A 20,935-nucleotide genomic window follows, 5' to 3' on the forward strand; every position below is an offset into this window, starting at 1 on the left:
GTAGTGTTTGATCAGGGAATTTAATGTAGCTTTGTCCTGGGCAGATGCTTACTTTATGTTTAACGAAGAATGGGTTGCCTAGGATTACAGGAGTTGTGACAATTAATACAAGGAAATCTGTAAATGTTTGTGTGCCCAATTTAAATGTAATTTTAATTGCTTTATCAATTTTAACTATGTTGCCGTTTGCCATTTTAACTTTGTCTAGATCTGGCTTTTCTATTTCTGTTATTGAATTGATATTTGTATTAATAAGTTCCTTGTAAAACTCACGACTTATCACGTTGGCAAATGCTCCTGTATCGATTAGTGCACGTCTTTCTAATTCACCATTAAACTTAACTTTAACATAGGACAATGTTCTGCCTAAAAGTGGGACAATGCTGAATAATTGCTGAACATGTGGTGTTGGCTTTGGTGCTGATTGAGGTACTTGTGTTGGGAGTTGCACAGAATTATTAACTTTACTTTTGTTATTATTACTTTTGCGTTTTCTACGCTTTTTGTTACTTTTAATATAAACTGGCTCTATTACTTTATCTAAACTAGGACTGGACGTGCTTTCGTAATAATAGTTAACTGAGTTTTTATAATTTTTATTTTGTTTTTTAAAGTTGGGTGGCTTTATTAGTTTTTTTGTTGATTAAATGGGAAATTCATACCTCTCATATTTCTATTTTGAGGGTTACTTGCACGGTTAAACTGATTTGATTGTTGAGTGCTATATCGGTTGTGTACTGGACTATCGTAAACTATACCCTGTCTAAGAAGGTTTTGAGTGGTATTTTTTGTTGGGAACCGGTAAACTGGTCTATTAACATAAGCTGGATGAACAAATGGGGGACTATCTGAAGGTTCGGTCCAATAATTACGAGTTTGTGGCTGTTTGTTAGACTAAAACGGTCTAGGGGCATTAAATTGTGGTCTAAACTCTCGGTAATTGTTAGCACGGGGGGCGTACTGTTGCTGGGGCCGATAGTTTTGCTGAACTGGACGGTAATTAGACTGATATTGAGGGTAATTTAGTCGATAATTTTGGTATTGAGGGCGGAAATTTTGTCTATAACTTTGTTTGTAGACTTGTTGAGGGTAATGTGGTGTGAATGTGTTTACTGGTTCTTGTTCTGATGGCTCATTTTTAGGTGCTGTTCTCTGCTCAAGTTTCTGCTCAAGTTCTTTCTGATTATTTGAAATAGTAGCTATTGCTTTTAACATTTTATCAGTATTTGATTCAGTTATTTCATTAAATCCGTCGTCAAAGTACTCTTCTCTGTTACACATCTCCCTTATTGCAATCTGTTGGCTAGCTAAGGTGCATAATTGATCAATGGTATCTGTATCTGGCCTTTCTAAAAGCTTAGGCTTAAGCCAGTTTGGCATGGACTTAATAAAGAAGCGCTTTATTTGCTCGTTTTTTCGATTTTCTGACAATTCAATAGCAGATTCTCTTGCTGCTGTCTCTCTTTCGAATCTACGGGCTTCAGCATCACCTCCTCATGCTGCCGCTACTACTATTTCAGGTGCTGGATATGCTTTATTGGCCTCTGTTCTTAACTTTACTAAGAAATTTTTAACAGTGTCTGTTTTTGGATTAAACTTTTGGTTCTCTAACTTTATGATTCTAATTTCTCTCAAGTCATCCTGCGTGAATCTGTTCCTTAGAGCTGTTATACTGTCTTCAAAGACTAGTCGGGTAGCCTCTGGTAAGGTCAAGAAGTATCGTAAAGCGTCTCCTTTTAAATGTAATTGCAAAAAGTTCGCTTGTTGTGCGTTTGCGATTGCTGCGACTCCGATTGCACCTGTTATTAGTTGTTCAAACTCGTTAAAATTGTCCGTTTCTGATCCGGAAAAGGGCGTAATGTTGATCTGCGCGTGTGCCATTTCGCTTTTTACCCGTTTAGATTATATACTTTTCGTTCAATCAGTCTTATTTTCGTTCTAAAGTATTAAATAGCACGTTTAACTTAACTTAATGGAGAGATTAAGGGGATTTAAGTGAAGAAAACAGTTAAATGAATAGCACAAGAATATCAGAAAAGAAATTACTGAAACCATTCGTTCAGAAAATAATAAAGAAGGGCTGCTTATAAGCCTATTCCTAAAGCTCCGGTCGAATCGTCAGACTTATATCGTTGAAGCCGTATGGGCCGCCGAAGTCTCACCTCTAAAGAGTGCCCCTTAGTTTAGGAAAATTCGTGGGGACCACGACCGCACAGGCCTTGTGGAAGCTGCACTCAGATAGGCAACAGCATAATTGACCGAAGTCACTGTTTGATTCATTAACCTCCGGAGCTGGGTGGGGAAATAGAATATAATTGTTTTTTATTTTTGTTTAAACTTTTGTTTTGCCCTCTTTTAATTAATGTTTAAGTGATGGTTTCAGTAATTTAGCTTATTCTGATGTTATCTGATAATCAGTAATGATGTTGTCAAGGTTAATATCTCTATCAGATTGAAGTTTGTTACGAATAAGGCCAAATTTGCGAGATTTCTGATTTAAACTTTTTGCTGTCCAATAAATTGCTACACGTTTATCATCTTTATCTAGCACATAAATAACGATGGACTTATAAGCTGAAGAGGAAAAGGCGCTTACTATCTGAGCTTGTGTTTTATTGCTGTTATGGGTATAATTGATGTTATTTCCTTCAATATGTTCAACAAAATTGGGGGACGCTCGGCAATTATTAATAGCGGGGAGAATTTGTTCTTTATAAATTGACATAAATAAAGCACCAAAGTTAAATTTACAAATTCATTTACTCACAATATCCTCGCTTGCCAATACCCTGTGTTGTTTTTGTCCGTTGTGGCGGCTGTGGTTGAGTTTGTTCCAGTTATTGTCCACTCAAACACTTTTGTATTACTGTTACACTTAGTCCACAGAGACACAAACACAGTTTCCACCCATTCTTTCCTTTGTTACTGCTTTTTGTGTTATCATCTTGCTCGGAAAGGAAGTGCTGGATGTGGTTCTGGATGATTGGAGGCTCTTAAGGTAATGGAGAAGAAAAGAAGGAAAACAACAGAATAAAGAAAGGAAATATCGAAAATATCAAGGAATTAATCGAATTATCGGTCCGTTAAACTGGAAAACAGTTAATAACTCCTGTCACCATGTTACGCACTGATTTTTAGAGTATTTATGTGGGTTGTTATTGATACAAATTATGGAGATAATCTAGAGTAGTTATTGCCATATTTCCAAGGCCTTATTTAGATGTTTCACAGTGCGATTTTTAGCAGATATATTTTAATAAAGTTAGCTAGGAAAAGCCTTTTACTGAGCGGTTCGGATGTGCGATATATCCACTAGTTGCCTTGGTTTCGGAGTAACTGCGATCTCAACATTATTTCTGACGAGTAGTCTCTGACTTGGAAAGAATTTTAAAAGAATTGCCAGTTCAATCTTTTATTATTTCCTCTGTTAGAATTAAGAAAGATGTCACAATAATTGAAAGAAAGTTTTAGTTTTTATCAACTGATTTCTGAGTCGGTTCGCTGGTGTTCTGGAGATAGTGGGTTCCGCAAGATTGTGCCTTGAGTTGTATTGGTCCTTCGCAAATATTTACTGATCTACAAGTTGGGCATTTCCGGCTTTTGTACGTCTCTTGATGTTTGTTAAGTACATATACAAGTTCCGTATTAGCACCTACTTTATCAGAATAATTACTTCACCAAGTTCATAATCTCTCATGAAGTTATTTACTGATTATGTGAATTTATCTTCAAGAAACTCAAAAAAGTAAATATTGAGGCTTTTAGGCACTTGAAGTGTTTGCTAGTAAAACTGTCAATCTGCGGTTGTTTCTCGTAAACATAAACAAATTAGAGGTTACAGGCCCAGATGGGAATACTGGCTATATATGGCTTTGAAACTAACTGAATATTAATTAATATAAAGCACTTAATTATGGATATTTTAAGGAATATCATCACGTAACTATGAGGGACGAAATAGGGGCGTGACAGGGACTAGTGAGCTGAAAGGCTCTAAGAGCACTTAACGCCCGCTGGGCGCTACCTGTTTATCCTGTTTTTGAGGACGGAAATTCAAATGCGTCAGACGAAAAATCGGTAAAGCAAAAAATTGCATTAAAAAGACCGACAGGACTAATATAATTGATACAAACTTCGTTTGAGAGCAATTAAATAGCTTACTAATTTGCTAATGCATCTCTATACACGATACAAAACTTTCTGAAAAACCTAGAGCGGCGCCTCAAATTTCTCTCAATGCCTCTCTAAACTCTCGCACAATGCAGATAGAATAAGACTGAAAACTAAATTCTTGAGCTGAAAACTCAGGCGCATCTTTGGAATTAAAAAAACGTCGGCAGTCAATTCAAATTTGCCAACTCAATAGCATTTAGTGTTGCGCGTCTGACCTTGACCGAAATTACTGAATTGCGTATATCAATGTTTGAAAGAACTTAAAATCAATTCCGTTGAAACAGTGAGTGAAGTAAGTCAGAAGTCAAACGTGAAAATTTTGAATTGTGTAAAACAAAAAACAATGATCAAAATTTAAAACGAATTGAAAACAAATGAGAACGCCTAAATAATAGCCGTAGAGAGGCAGACGGCGGCATTAAGAATAGTCCTATCTATCCCATCTAACACAAATTGCTTTTCTCGTTTTCGCCCACTCGAAATTGCATTAATTCCGAATTCCGTTTATGGAAAAGTACTGTTTTCAGTTCAAAGCAAGCCTGTCTTTTTCGAGACAAGACAGCAATTTCAATGGCACCTTTCATCTGAGCATCGTCAATATTTTTTGCACGGCTTCAATTTTCATTTCGCCACGTACAAAGAGTTTTGAGAAAAAAGTAGAATATTATTCATATAAAGTAAAAAAGTTGACAAGGGATTGATCTCCAAGGTACACCTACCTCAATTTGTATTAGCTTCAAAGTCTGTTAAGCTTGGGAAGAAATAACATTCTACCATTAGGAAAACTTTTTCAATTATAGCTGGCAAATCGCCAGAAAATAGCTGCAGTCAACCCGCTTGACGCACATCGGGACTGAAACACAGAGAAAAAAGAAAAGAAGAGACAAAAGTTGACTGAAAGCTAAGTGACAAAAAAAATCAAATTTGGTGCGCAGTAATTCAGCCTTTGAACAGAAATTGAAGGTTATAAAGCTTAATACAACACTAACGCCAGCTAGCAATCGCTCTAATAAACTTTTATAACCTAATGCACTGATTTAACGACATGGCTGTATCCCTTTTATCCCGCTTCTTTTGACTCATCGACTACATTGCGTAATTCAATGAGTAACCGAATGTAAAATCCATTCATTTAAAACAATGAGTAAGGTTAGTCAGGAGTCAAAGGTGAAAGTCGTTACTTATGTAAAACGACAAACGTGATCGAAATGTAAAACGAATTACGAAAACCTAGGACAACTCCTGGCCTACGAGTCAACGAACTTTCATTGACTAAGTTTAAAAAAACGATCTTAAAAAGACTAGGAATGGGCTCAAACATAGACGGCAGATGGCCGGAAAAAAGCCGCTGTTGACGAGCTTGATGCACATCAGGATTGAAACAGAAAAAAAAGGAGATAAATTGACCGAATATTTCTCTGTTTTTATTTTCAGTGTCAAAAAGTGATCTGAAATGGCGTGCAAATTCATTTGGATTCTAAAACTATACTTAATTCAGCTTGTAAACTGAAAGCTAATAAGCTTAGTACCAATGTCAGCTAGCAAGCACTCTAATGAACTTTGATAACCTAATTCTCAATGACTTAATGAACGGGCTTTATCGGATTATCTCGTCTCTTTTGATTTAACTATTTTGACCTCGACTGTATTGACTATCTTGCGTAATTCATTGAGAGTGGATTTGAAAACCATTCAGTTGAAACAGTGAGTAAGGTAAGTCAGAAGTCAAACGTGAAAGTCGTGACTTATGTAAAACGAAAAACGTGATCAAAAGGTAAAGCGAATTTAAAAAAACATAGCAAGACAAGTCCTGACGGACAATTCCAAGAATTTTCATTGACTAAACAAAAAACTAGACCAAGAGCAGACTATGAGTGAATTGGGAAAACCATTTCTAAAAAAAATCAGATAAAAAAAACAAAATCGATGTCAAAAAGCCTCTAAGGATAACAAAAACCCACTAGCGAGAAATGTACATTTGATTCTAACAAAAAAGGACTAGAATGAACTATGAATGGATTGGGAAAACCATTTAGAAAAAAAAATCCGATAAAAAAATTGGAAAAAAAACATAAAAACCAAAGTTAAATTGCCGCATGTGAACAAAAAACCACTAGCGAGAACACGAGTTTTTGTTCGAACACCGTATTCTCACTAACTTTAAAATTAGAGCAAAAAAATTTCACGCCGCAAAACCACTCGCTTTTTCGCTCCATTTCCTGTTTCGGCGTGACCAAAATCACTACTCCAATTTGACATCAAAAATCATGAAAATTTGTGAACAGATCTTAAAAAAAACATAGCCGGAAGAATTCCGGAAACGACTCGAAGGAGAAAATTGCCCATAATTATGACTAAACAACCAGTACAACCATTGTGTAGCCCAAACCCCCACATTTCCTGTTTCGAATCATTTTAACTTCAATTTGACTTCGAAAATCATCAAAATGTGTGAACAGATCTGAAATAGAGACAACGCCAAGATCATTCCAATACTTTGAATTGTAGAAAAAGGAGACACCTAAATAATAGCCGTTGAGAGGCCGAAGGCGGCTATTAAACATAACCGCTTCGGGCGAATTGCTTTCAAACGACTGACGGGCGGTTTGCTTTGTCGGTAGATCGGTGTGGGCTAGCTTGTGGGGTTACGGATGAATGATTTCGAGGAGATTGAGTTGGGGGGGGGGGGGGGGGGCTAATGAGCCGTAAGCCTCTGAGAGAACATAATGCTCTCCGGGCTTTACCTATTTATTTTCGTTTCTGAACACAAAAAGTCAAATGGTCAGACGTAAAAAAAACGATGACGAAAAGTCTGTATTACGAAAAATCGCATAAAAAGCTAGGCATGACTAATACAATGGCCACAAACTTCGTTTGAGGTTAATTAAACATGTATTAATTGTTCCCAGGGGACGGTATTTTTATAAGATTTGCAAAAAGACGCATTTTGTTAGTTTGTCAGGGTCACCGAAACCTGTTATGACAACTTCCGATTAAGGAGCTCTGACATTCATCATGCTATTACCAGGTCTGATCCGAAATTGGGCTACTATTTAAATTGGATTCGAAAAGTAGCATTCAATGCACATTTAATACACAAAAATTGCAGCAAAAGTTGTTTGAGCGCAATTAAACATTCTGGACTGTCCGCTTATGGCACATCTGCGAGTTGACTGCACGCACCCTCTAAAAATACCGACACACAAAAGGAAAATATAAAAAAAATCCACTCAAAATTCCACGATACGAATTTAAAGAAATCACTAAATAGGCAAAGCAATATGGATATAAGAAGACCTCAAAAGGATCAGGCCAATTCTGATGCAGAATCAATTCGTTCTATTATCCTTGGCTGGTTTGCTCTGAAATTAACCGCACTGATTACTACAAAGTTTGCATTGCATAAAAAATTTCAACTTCAAAAGGTGCGTCAATTTCTACAAATTCAGCAACACGCCATAAGCATGACCTCAGGGCACAGACTTCTTTATCTTTGAAATATTTCAAAGCAATGATAATGAAGCTAATCGTGAATTAATGAGAAAATGACAATCTGACGAAAAATTTAACATTTTATGTCGAGACTGTATCTCTTACCCAATACTTTTAAGAATGCACTACTCAAACTTGCCTTATAGCAAAATCAAAATAGATAAAATCTAACCTTCAGCGTATTCTCTGAAAGAGAGCAGGCATTTTCGTCTATGTCAACCAATATTAGACTTCCGATCGAAAAACGATTTATTTTCCCCATATTTTGATAATCGACTCGAAACGGCTTATTCACATGAGCCGAAAAAAATTAACACTCAACCAATCGACAATAATTCCAATTAGCACAAAAAATCATTTATAACCGCCTACAATCAAACTAATTTATCTGATCCACCAATATTTGTCAATACCTAATGCCATGTAATTCCATTACAATCACTACAAACCTCGTCCAAAATTTCTTTATTTCGCTCCAGTAATTCGGGTAAGTCAGTGATCCTTCTTGTGACGTTGTCAATTCCACCCTGGCTCTGCAGTTTGCTTGCCTTTTCCCACAGAGACGCGGGCAACTCTCCACTTCGTGTCTCCTCCAGCGCTGCCGGAAGATTCAGCGATGCCAATACACTTAAACAATCAGCAAGTTTTCATTCAACATGCTTAAATTCCACAACCATGCAACTTAGCTTTAAACAAACGATGTAGCGTTCAATAACATATTTCAAGGACAAGAACGTCTTAATTTTGAACTGAACTTTCTATACCAATGAAGGAAAAAACGGTTCAACAGAGAAAATAGCCGCTATCCAATAAATTGAGTCTTATCCTACATTTAGTTCATCCATACATACCAAAACCTCAATTTTAATCGTGTTAACTTAGTCATTCGACATCTTTCCATCAGTTCGAGTTGTCATAGCTAATGTGCAAATCTTCATACTCTTACCCATTCAGAGTGTCATTCGCCTCCCTCAATTTGGCGACTTCAACTGAAACCAGCTCAGTCTTCTTCTGTTTGAAGAACTCCATCGCACTAGTCACAGCCAACGGAGTAATCGCCCCAAAGATGTCCTTGGAATCTTTCGACAATTGCTTAGCCGCATCAAAAGAAGTTGGCTTAGCCAAGATAGTTTTCTCAGGTGCGGATAGAGTCTTAGTGTCCGGGATAGGTTCATGATAGATGAGATTATTGTCCTTCACGGCCACATTCAACTCCGACTTCAAGTCGTTTTTGAGATTGTTCGGAAGGAGGTCCATCGTTATTTTGTGTTTGAGGAAGGTATCTGCCATCTAAATTGAGCTACTTTGCTTTAAACAGTCCATGAGGACGAGTCGTTTAATCTTGGTTACTTTGGAGTACTCAGACAGTGCTCACAGTGGTTCAGTACGAAAAGCAGCAATTTTTCAACACCTTTTGAGTGAAATTACAAAATTGCATTAATAGATTGTTTGTTGATAATGCAAACTTCTTAGTTTTCTCAAAACTTAGTACACTTCCGTACCTTCACAAACTGGGCTACATCTGAGAAGATTAAAGCTTAATGTAATAAGTAGCAGAACACTGAGTATACATTGCCTTTGAAAACTTAAATATTTGCATTTAGCCGACCCTCAGAGGCTAATTCTTATTTCGATTTAGAAAATTATTCGAAAAGCTTAGGCAAATGTTTATGCGAGAATAATCATAATGATAATGATAACATTACCTGGTATCTGGCAATCTCCTCTCCGTACTTGCACTCTGCCCCGGGGGAGTCTCTCACCCGTTTCAGTTCTTTACCCAGGTAGTAGTGTGACAGTGCCTTGTAGTGGTCTATCTTGACCACAACATCAGGCAACCAGTTCTATCAAATATAAAAACAATTCTCCAATTTTCTATTATCAAACATAGCTGGCAGATTGTCACAAAGCAGCTGCAATTGCTTCCTTGGTCATTAAATTCAAAAGAACACTAAAAGGCCAAGACCTAAATATTGATAGAAAATCTTTTTTCTAAACCGCAGTGATGTCTTAACTTGATCTGTAAAAATTTACTTAAAACACGAATTTTTCTAAGAGCCCGTAAATCTTTTCAATTATACGGTTTACCTCACCAGTAAAAATCAGTAGAGGAGGGAGTTCGAGTGAGACCGAAAACTAAATACGCAAAAAGGTCAAAAAATTGAAACAGCCGTCAAATTGATAAAATAGCAGTCGTTGACCCCCTTGACGCACATCGGCATTGAAAGAGAAAAAACAGAAAAGACATCTATTTTTGAAAGACAAAATGTGTTCCCATTTGGTGCGCAGTGTCACTAAGGTTCAAAATTAAACTTGATTCAGCGTCCGAATTGCAGACTATTAAGCTAAATACTGATGTCACTAGCAATCGCTCTTAGGAACTTTGACGTAATACACTGCGACCTATTGATCAGTGACAGTCAAAAAGAAACAGTGACTGAGGTAAGTCAGAAGTCGAATGCGAAAGTCGGTACTTATATAAAACCAAAAACGTGATCAAAAGGTAGGACGAATTTTAAATACAAAGCAGGACAAGTGCTGAAAACAATCCAAAGAATTGAATTAACTAATGACCTGACAATTTGATTTTCTTGTGCTAAAAAGCCCATGACCATGTAAGTGCAAAAACAAAAATCTAAAAACAATTAAAAATTTCGTGTTCCACATGTTTTTGCAACAATAAGAAACAATCACAACATGTTATAAAAATTGGCACTACGCATCCTTAGACTGAGTACACAATACAACATCCTTGTTGGAATCAAAGAGACAACACGAAAAAGAGACAAAAATTGAAAAAAAACTAAAAACCATTTTTTTAAACAGTGGTGTCAAAGAAACATGCCAATATTCTTAAGCACAACATACAATAAAAATTTTAGAAATCAAACAATCTTTCAGCAGTTCTAAGGGCTGGAAACGGGACAATAGAGCTACAAATGAAGACAGGAATCAGAAACATATCGAAAACGGCATCTCAGTCAATGAAAACCTTGGCAAAAAATTTAAGCCAGTAATTGTTCTTTTTGAGACTCCACGAAAGAAAGCATAAGAAGAACATAAGAAAACAACAAAAACATGAAAGACAACAGTTAATTTTTTAAACAAAGTGTCAAACACAAACGATTGCTTTGAATCCAAGCAATTGATTAGATGAAAATATTCCGCTAAAATTTTTCGCTAAAATACCTCGCTGAAAATTGTTTCAAAACAAACAGCATAAGTCCTAAGAGCAGTGGCTATCACGTGACGCAAACAATTCCAAAAAATTAAGCATCCTTAACAACCGATAAGACCTGTCATAAATGAGGCTGAGATAGGACAACAAAATCAATCAAAACTTCTGATAACAAATGTCAATGAAGTCAAAAAAACCCCTAGCCATGAGCTGGAACCAATATTAAGATTAATTGAAGTCAAATATAACAGAAGCCAAATTAATAAGTCAATAACTAGCTGAAAGTCAAATATTGACCCAGGTTTTAAAAAAGTTTCAATAACCAAAGACTGGAAAATAGAAGTGAAGCGGGGGTCAAACTTCAAGAACCGTTGTTCATAACATGAATTTATGACTCAAAAATAATTTCGCCGAAGCGCACTCTTGGAGTCTAGTAAGCCGAAATGCTTTAAGAGAAGTTAACGTCCTCAGGGCATCCTTACCTGTTTATCGCGTTTTTGGAGGACGAAAAGTCGAAAGAATCAGACAAAAAAATCGGTCCAGCAAAAAATTGCATGGAAAAGACTACGGTACTTTTCACAGTGCGACAAACTTTTTTAAGAGCAAGTGAAAACATTTAGCGATAAATTAATACGGCTTGTTAAAATCCACTCCGCTTAGACATATGAATAACTTAGGTGTTCAATAACTTAAGACTTTAAACTTAGGTTCTCAAGTGCAAAAGAAATGACCTCATGCAAGGTTACAGAAATTTGACTCTCAGCTTTGCTGTGTGAAAAAATGTGAAACAAAAAGACCACCAGACAACGAAAAAAATCAGGATCAATTTTCAACTACAAATGAAACATAGCCGGCAGATTGCCGGAAAATAGACGCTGTTACGCACATTGGGATTGAAATAGAAAAACAAAAAAAAAAGAGAAAAAATTGACCGAATTTTTTTTAAGTGTCAAAAAGTATTCGAATTTGGCGTTCAGTTTAAGATATATTCAAAAACTGTACTTGATAGACCTTCTAAAGTGAAAGCTATTAAGCTTCATACTAATGTCAGCTAAAAATTGCTCTAGTGAAATTAACCTAATAAACTCTAGATAACCGAATGCACTGACTTCATGACCGGGCTTGATCGGTTTATCCCGTTTCTTATGATTTTGCTCTTTTAAAAATGACCGTATTCACTACAGTAATTCAATGCGTAAAACAATTTAAACTGCGTTCTTTTGAAACAGTGCGTGAGGTATCTCACAAGTCAAAAGCGAAAAATGAGACTTATGCAAAACGAAAAAAGTGATCAGAAGTTAAAGCGAATTAAAAAAAAAACAGCCGAAGTGGCTCAAAAAATTTTCATTTACTAACCAAAAATCTGGACCTAGAATCTACTATGAATGGACTAAAAAACCATTTACAAAAAAATCAAGATCTAAAAGATGAAAAAAAAGACATAAAAATACAAACCTAAACAACAAACTAACGCAGAATGGAGTATGAACGGAATGATAAAACCATTTAGAAAATAATCAGATAAAAAAAATCGAAAAAAAATCTTTGTCAAAAGGCCGCATGAAAAACGTCATCAAAAGCTAAAGCGAATTAAAAAAAACATAGCAGGAAAAGTCCTGACGTACAAATCAAAGAATTGTCAATGACTAAACAAAAGACGAGACCTAGAACGGACTAAGAGTGGATTGGGAAAACCATTAACAAAAAAGTCAGAAAAAACAGTAAAATCAAAGTCAAACTGCCGCATGTGAACAAAAAACCACAAGCCAAAGCGAAATTCTGTTCAAACAGCGTTTTCTCGCTCTATTTTGAAAATAAAGCGAAAAATTTTTAACGCCACAAAGCACTAGCTTTTTCGCTCTACCTCCTGTTTCGGCGTGACAAAAATCATCACTTCAATTTTACTTCAAAATCAGACGGACAGCACCCAACAGCAAAGACTTAAAAAACACAGCACCCAACAGCAATTCAAAATCTTTGAATTGTAAATTAGACAGCTGGACAAACTTTATCATAACAAAGCTACCTCACGTTAGAAAGCGGCGTTCACTGCATAAAATCGCAACAGAAGTTGCCATATACGCCAATTTTTGAAATTAAGCCCTCTTAAAGATTACAAATTCAAAACAAAAAACAAAATCAACAAACAAATTGTGAAATTTGAGCCCATATTAGACTTGAAATGCATTGTTAGGCTCTCAAAAAAAACTTGCATTGATTTCAAAACGGTTTCAGATTAAATCAGCATTGACTGAAGTTATTCCAAAAAAAAAATTACAAACAGAATTGGCAAATAGCGTCAAAGTAAAAAAAATGCATTAGCTGCCAGTCGATGAGTTCAATCAGCTGCAAATAGGCGTAATTAGAAACATAAATCATATTAATAGCACTCAAAGAAACAATGAAAACAGCAGTCAAATTGCCGCACGTAAAAAAATTGCAACCAGCTCCAAACGCACTCACTTTTTGCTCCTTTCACTACCCCAATGAGATTTAGATCACCACTCCAATTTAACTTTTCAGACTTGAAAAAACGTGAAAAAAATCTTTAAAGCACACCACAACAATCCAAATACTTTGCATTGTATAAAAGGATAGCGCTGAAATGAAAGCCGTTGAGAGCTTGACGGCGGCTATTAAAATTTTGATTAAAAACAAGTAAACATATCCGGCAGATTGCCGGAAAATAGCCACCGTTGATTCCAATAAGCATAATTGGGATTGAAAGAATAGAAGATATTGAAAAAAAAAAGATTTTTGCACAAAAAAATTTTTTAAGTCCGATTTATTTTGATGGCATTTCGTAGTTGAACATACTTCTGTTTTTAGAGAGAGGCTACAGGGGCTACTATCAATACCAATAAGCATTAGAGATGGTTACTAAGACTTATAGGAACGACGTTCAAATAGCGGGCATCTAAAATTGGGCTTTATGGGTTTATCCCGTTTCTGTTTCTGACTTCAATTTTTTAAACTGACTCTATTCATTGCTTTGCTGAGCAACTGACGTTCAAAATCCCTTTTAACAGAATGAGAGAAGAAAGAAACTAGCCTAGAGAAGTCAAAATTATTTCAAGCAAAATGTTGAAAAAGCGGCAAAATGAGGTAAAGCGAAACATTTTTTCATTCGACGAAGTTTAAAAAAAAGGAGCGCTATAATAGCCTGCTGAGAAGATGAGGGCGGCTATTAATAATTAATGTGCACTAACACATTGTTCTGACCAGTCGTAAGCAGAAAACTTCATTACTAACAAATTTTAACTTACGCAACTCTGTTCCATCAATTTTCAAAAATACTGTTACGTCGTTTTATTGAAGTCTCGGGCTTTAAAAGAAGTGAAAAAATTGCTAAAGGGCAGCACAGTTTCCCAAATACTAGATTTTATTTTTTGGAGATAGTAGAAATGTGAGGAGGGGTGCAGAAAGATGGGGAGTACCAAACCCATATCAATTCAAAATTGCAATTCATTCTGCTTGCTCAGCAGCTTCATTGAACCGAACACTTAGTGCCCGCCACAGCTTTGTGAGCTCTCCCTCCACAGACACTAAGTGCCCTCGTGGTTCAGCTTATCCCGTTTCCGAAGACGGAAAATCAACTTAAAACTTAAAGCGAGCAACGAATGTTTAAGTGATTAGAAATTTTTACAAGGCACGACTACAATAATTGCTTCAAATTTCATTGGAGAGCAATTTAAAAAACTGTTGCCAACATTTTCAAGGATGACGCGTGAAAAGAAAGTGGAAATTATTGACAGACCTTAAAAACTCAATTTTTCCATAATTATTGGCCAAAATTATCTCTCACAAAAAATCCAGTTTCGTTGACGGAGCGTTAAAACAATATATTTACAACTGAAACAAAATTCAGCAAATAATGTTGCTAATCTAAATCCCAAATAGCACCAATCCTCATCTATTCCTATTTTAACAAATCTATTCCTATTTTAGTACATGCAGACGCATCAATCTCAAATAAGATCTCACTGATTGCGAACAACTTACAAAGTCGTCCTTGAGTACTGAGGAGACAGCTCGCTGAGACTCTGCTTTGGAGTGAGCTGTTTCGTACAAGTCTGCCACTCCAGCTGTCACTTGGGAAAGCACCTTTGGTTTCATTTTCCCACCTGTAATACACTTTAAAAAATTTACACGCTACAACAAAAGTACATCAAATACCAAAAATTTGCAGTAGGACAAATGAGTCTCGGATAAGCGGCGTTATCCTCGTGAGAACTATAACTGGTCCAACAATACAGGGTGATTCCCGTCTATATTAAAAACCAGCAGGCCACAGACCTAATATTGATATGATACCTATCTGAACATTTTTATAATGAAGCATGTTAAGTATCACAACTTACTGATGTAGGCCTTGATCCAGATACATTCTTGAGCTTGTGCTTGACAGAATGCGACCAGAAAGCTGAGGAACTCAGACGAGAGGTCGTTTGTAGAAACCTGGCCAACCATTGCGGCTCCATGATCTCGAAGATACTCGAATATCCCTGCTGCTTGCTAGAACATAACACATTTTGTGATTATACAAATTTTCTGAACTTAAATCGAAAAATTAACTTCTACGACAGCAAATTCAGTAATTGCGAGTAAGCAAGAAAAATAGCACAATAGCCTTCTAAGAACGCAGCCTTCTGAGAAACCTCTCAGAGAAGGATCTAACACATGATCTCCACTTCGGTGGGTGCAATCTTAGATTTGTGAGCAGTATACTAAGGACAGCTCTTGTTCGAAAATGTAGTGTGACCACATTTAGGGTAGACACCCCATATCTCAACAAAAAATGGTTTTTTGAGTGAGCTGAGGCCAGGAGGTGTTTTCTTGGGGTGGATTAATGTAAGGCTGACTTGTATTTCATTAAAAAAAACAAATTGACAAAAAAATTGAGTTCCGTTGGTTTACTTTTTCACTATTCGTCTTTGTTTTAGTTCTAGTTGACGGACAAATTCGTTTTTTGGAGTAAATCTAACAAAAAGTTGATTTATGGACCAATGTCATTTTCGAACATTTTTTGCCCTTATCAGTTAAATTTTTTTTGGACGCCACAATTCGAATTTTTAGCTTATTTGAGCAAACTAAAATATTTTGAACGCGTATTGACCTGCTCTTGCGAATATATAAAAATCTTTTACAAAAATTTGATAGAAGTTACTCCATGCTCAAAAACCATAATCGAACATTTTTACGAACTTTGGTACAACGAACACTTTTGGTCACCAAAATTCTAAAAATGAATCAAATCGGATGATGAATAAAAAAAATTTTTCAGTAATTTATTTTCAAACCCTTGAGGAGGTTTTGTGGCTTCTGGGTCTGGAAAAACTTGAATAATGACAATGTCAAAAAAATTGAAAATTGAAGTTTTGTCAAAAAATGCTAAAATTCGCCATGTTAAAATGTTGCAAACCATTCCATTAAATCAAAAAACCATACAGTGACTTATTATCAAACCCTCGAGGAGGTTCCTTGGCTCTTGAGGCTAGAGAGCCCTAAAATTGATTAAATTCAAAACACTTGAAAAAAATTGCAAGTTGCATAAAAAACTGCTAAAGTTTGTGATAAAAGTTGATAACTAATCCATGGCCAAACAAAATTTTCCAGTAACTTATTGTCGTTTTGTCAACGACAATTACAAAAGTTAAAATTTACAATATTAAAATTGCAAGTTTTGTCAAAAAATGCTAAAATTCGTCATTTTAAAAAGTTGCAAGCCATTCTTTTACCACTAGAAACTTTGCAGTAATATATCACCAAACTCTAGAGGAGGTTTCTTGACACCTAGTGCTAAAAACTCAATAAATGACAAAATTGTCAAAAAGCTTGAAAATTGTAAAAATTAGTATAAAATTGGATTACCAAAACAAATAGCTCTTAATCATAAAAAGTACTTATGTCTTGCAAAAGACCTTTATCTACTTTAACCAGCCTAAATTTTAGACTGGGCCAACAAAAAATGACAAAAAACACAAACGATTGCAACATTTTGGGCTCAAAAACTCTAAAAATAACCTTTTATCCTTAAACTACGCATTCCCGGTAGCTTCATCACACTGAGCACTTGAAGGACTACTAAACGCGGCTAAGGGCCTCTAATGCAACTTATAGCCCACTAGGCGCTACCTGTTTATCCCGTTTTTAAGGACGATAAGTCAAATGGGTCATGTGAAAAATCAGTTTTGCGAAAAATCTTCGTTTGAGAGCAATTAAAAATGTTTAAAGTTATCCTATTTTCCTCAGTTAAAACAAAATCGATATTGCCCAAATCAAAAGGCCACGAAAAATCATCCCAAAGGCTAATATCAACCAAAAAAATACGCCAGACACTGAAAACATGAAAAAGTACAATAACCGCTAAAAAAAGCCACCAAAACGGCGAAATCTCAAAAATAATATAAAACTCTAATATGATTGAGATGGACAAAAATGCCCCTACAGAAACAATTATTTGTTAAAATGGTTTACAACAACCACTTTACTCGAAAAAATTCAGTGGAAACTAAGAAAATTGCTTCGAAAAAGCCACACGTGATCAAAATATTTCGCTCGCTCAACAAAATTTTTTTACACCTACTTTTCTCGCTCTCTCAAAAACGCAGCATGAACTGAAAATCACTTTCCCTTTTCTCGCTGCTCTTCAATTCGTTCAGCCGTTTGACCTAAACACTAAAGTTTTTACGTCCGGCATTGATTAACATCTTGTTTTAAATACACTCCAAAACACTACCGATAAAAAAAAGACGCTCCCCACAAATACTCAAAGACACAAATACCAGCAGGACTAATATAACTGCTACAAACTTCAATTCATAGCAATCAATAACGCGGTTTCGGGACTTATTTTAGGTTTTCATAACTCAATGCTAATCAATTTTAAGCCAGATGTTCACCTCATGACGTAAATCAGACCAGTTACAAAAAGGACAAAGATTATTTAGCCACCCAAGCCCTATTGCTGCTACAAACCTTTTGATGCTTATAAGTGGCGACCGTTTTGTTCTATACTGATACGTTCGAACTGGCTGTAACGAAATTTATAGCAATTACAATGATTGTGTGAATTACATAATCGATACTCATAAGATTATCGAAATAAAACATACCCGGCAGATTGCCGGAAAATATCCACCGTTGATCCCCATAACCAAGATTGTGATTGAAAGAACAGAAAAAAACTAACAGAACATAGCTGGCAGATTGCCAGAAAATAGCCGCAATAGCTTCATAGATCTGCAGTCTCAAAAAACAGTAAAAAAAGACAGACCAAAAAAATTCGTCTTTTCATTGAAAGCTATGTTATATTTTGATTTAAACTCTGTATTAATTTTTGCTGTCTCTATTAGCTGCTCTCTACTAACCTTCATTTAGAGTGAAACGCACCCATTTGACCTTATCTCTTTGAATTAAAGTAAAAAAAAAGTCAATTTCAAAGTGCGGAAGTCATTTTTGTGAGAGGTAAGTCAAGTGTGACCAAAAATATAATCACGCGTATGAAAAAAAAACTCGCTCCACTAAGAGCGAAAAATGACGTCACATGCACTTCAGTTAAAATTGCATGAACGAATGAACAAAAAGCAGATTTGAAGTGGTTGTGACGTCATACGGTCGTAACAAAAATCGCGACCAAAAAAAAACCAAGAGAAGGCCAATAATAGCCCCAGCTATCGCTGTGCGGCTATTAAAATTGATTTTTGTACACAAAAAATTTTAAAGTGCGAACTATTTTGAAGTCATTTTGGAACATACTCCTGTTTCGAAGAGAGACGATAGAGGGGCTATTACCAACACCCATAAGCATTAGAGATGGTAACTAAGAACAAGTTCGAGTAACGGGCATCTAAAATTGGGCTTATGATTTTATGCCGTTTCTAATTCTGATTTCGTTTTTTGATACTGACTCTTTTCACTTTGAATTGCTTTGCTGAGCAACTGCTGTCTAAAAGATTTCACGCAAAATGTTGAACAAGCTGTGAACTAAGGTAAAGCGAAAAATTTTTATTCGACGAAGTAAAAAACAGCAGGACAAGTCCTGACGTACAATTCAAAGATTTTTCGTTGACTAGACAAAAAACTAGACCTAGAACGGACTATCAGTGAATTAGTAAAACCATTTCTAAAAAATCAGATAAAAAAAAAGTTGAAACAGAAAATCTAAGTCAACGCCGCATGTGAAAAACCACTACCGAGAAATGGAAATTTGGTTCAAACAAAAAACTAGGCCTAGAATGAACTATGAATGCATTGAGAAAACCATTTAGAAGAAAAACCGATCCAAAAAATTGAAAAAAAAACAGTAAAAATCAAAGTGAAACTGCCGCATGTGAACAAAAAACCACTAGCCAGAGAGCGTTTTTGTTCAAACACCGTTTTCTCACTCTACTTTATTAGAGCGAAAAAAATTCACGCCGCAAAACCACTCGCTTTTTCGCTCCATTTCCTGTTTCGGCGTGACCAAAATCACTACTTCAATTTGACTTCAAAAATCATGAAAATGTGTGAACAGATCTTTGAAAAAAGACAACGCCCCAATACAATTCAAATTCTTTGAATTGTAAAAAAAATAGAAGCGCTATAATAGCCGGCTGAGAAGCTGAGGACGGCTATTACATAAATAAATTCTCGAAGCAAATGCAGGGGCATAGAAATTAAGTTCGACAGTAAGAAATAACATAAGCTAAGAATGTAGAAAGAATGTAGAAAATTCAATGTTTACCTGGTAAAATTTAGTGGCCGTTTGCATTGAGGCATCATCGGTAGAACGGATTCCAGCTGCAATTTGACTCATGAAAGCTGCCACATCGTAGAGCACCGCTGCCTTCTCAAATCCACTGTTCGATAACGCTACACAGCAAAGAATAGATAATGTGTATAACCAACTATTTACCTCAAAACTTGCACATTAAGATTAAAGAAATTTTCGGGAGTCCAAGTTAAGGCAACTGATTTCTTATTCAGGCTGTCGGATTTTGAAAAGTCGTCAAAAGCAGAAATGGAACATTTTCAACTTCTGGTTTCACTCACATTTTTTGGCACCGAACACGCCTTTGCCAAAAGAGTCCCTCCACATAAAAGAAACTCGAATCTAAAACAGATGCAGTGATACTTTTATCATTTGAAAAATAAGATAAATCTAATCGGGTCCCTGTGTCGCTTAAGATTAATTCTTACCTCATTATTATCGGTGATAGGGAATCGTTTTTCCATAGATGAGAATTGATCGTAGTATCTAAACAGACAAAGTCCCTCCAAAACTCTGAACAATCAGCACGCACCAATAAGCCTCAGCATGTAGATTAATCCATCTACCTTTATCTCGTATCATTCCGATCTAATGCTGACATATGACTCAATAGACACAAATGACTCAGAATCTATATAATGCTAGCTTCGATCGATTTTCATTGTGTCTTCAATATTGCGTTTAAGGAAACATCACAGTATTCACACTATTGATATTTCTATTAATATATCCCTATGCAAAAAGTAATCAATACAACTAACAAGTCGTTACAGAATCTAAGGACATGTTAATGGATTGAATCACTAAGATCTGAAAGGTCTATATTTTATTAACAATATATAATCGACCAGATAAAAGTGCATTCAATTTCCTACCTCTGCAAAATGTTGAGTCCGACTTCAGTCCTGTCGGGGAAGACAAGCACAGCCGTGTTTCTGCTCTTGGTCAGAGTAGCCAATGCATGTATAGCATCTTCTTCACTGGTACCAGAGCTTCTCACGTGACTCTTCAACAGCTTAGCAAAGTCGATTTCACTTGTAGTCTTCAACGGAATGCCCTTCAAGGACTTAGCCATTATTGATGATCTGAAAATAGTTCCAGACTGTGAAACGAAAAAGAACTTCCAAAATTAATATAATACAGCTTCACCTTTTCACATTCTTCTAGCAAAATATTTGCTGAACGTTATTTGGAAGGATATTAGAAACAACAAGGAGCCGAGTAAGGTCATAAATTCATTTTAACACACTCTTCCCAATGTCCCATTAGAAGAGCAAAACAACGAAATAAATTGATCCAAAAAATTAAAATTCATTAAAATTTTCCATTAGAAAATTTTC

General features: G+C 35.9%; 1 protein-coding gene across 2 annotated transcripts in view; it reads right to left on the minus strand.

The window, feature by feature from the left end:
* LOC142358447 (programmed cell death 6-interacting protein-like) overlaps window positions 1–20,696 on the minus strand; it is a 75,545-nt gene extending 54,849 nt beyond the window's left edge. For both annotated transcript variants that reach the window (XM_075409852.1, XM_075409848.1), the window contains exons 1-9: window positions 20,471–20,696; window positions 20,024–20,081; window positions 19,877–19,937; window positions 19,569–19,696; window positions 15,205–15,358; window positions 14,846–14,967; window positions 9,372–9,509; window positions 8,612–8,955; window positions 8,115–8,292 (exon numbers count right to left, since the gene is read on the minus strand). In XM_075409852.1, the coding sequence (XP_075265967.1) occupies window positions 8,115–8,292; window positions 8,612–8,955; window positions 9,372–9,509; window positions 14,846–14,967; window positions 15,205–15,358; window positions 19,569–19,696; window positions 19,877–19,937; window positions 20,024–20,081; window positions 20,471–20,670 (1,383 nt within the window). In that variant the 5' untranslated portion in view covers window positions 20,671–20,696. The remainder of the gene's footprint in view (window positions 1–8,114; window positions 8,293–8,611; window positions 8,956–9,371; window positions 9,510–14,845; window positions 14,968–15,204; window positions 15,359–19,568; window positions 19,697–19,876; window positions 19,938–20,023; window positions 20,082–20,470) is intronic.
* Between the last annotated feature and the right edge of the window lie 239 nt (window positions 20,697–20,935).

The sequence above is a fragment of the Convolutriloba macropyga genome, chromosome 2, assembly GCF_964194025.1.
Source record: "Convolutriloba macropyga chromosome 2, txConMacr16.3, whole genome shotgun sequence".
Classification (NCBI taxonomy): domain Eukaryota; kingdom Metazoa; phylum Xenacoelomorpha; order Acoela; family Convolutidae; genus Convolutriloba; species Convolutriloba macropyga.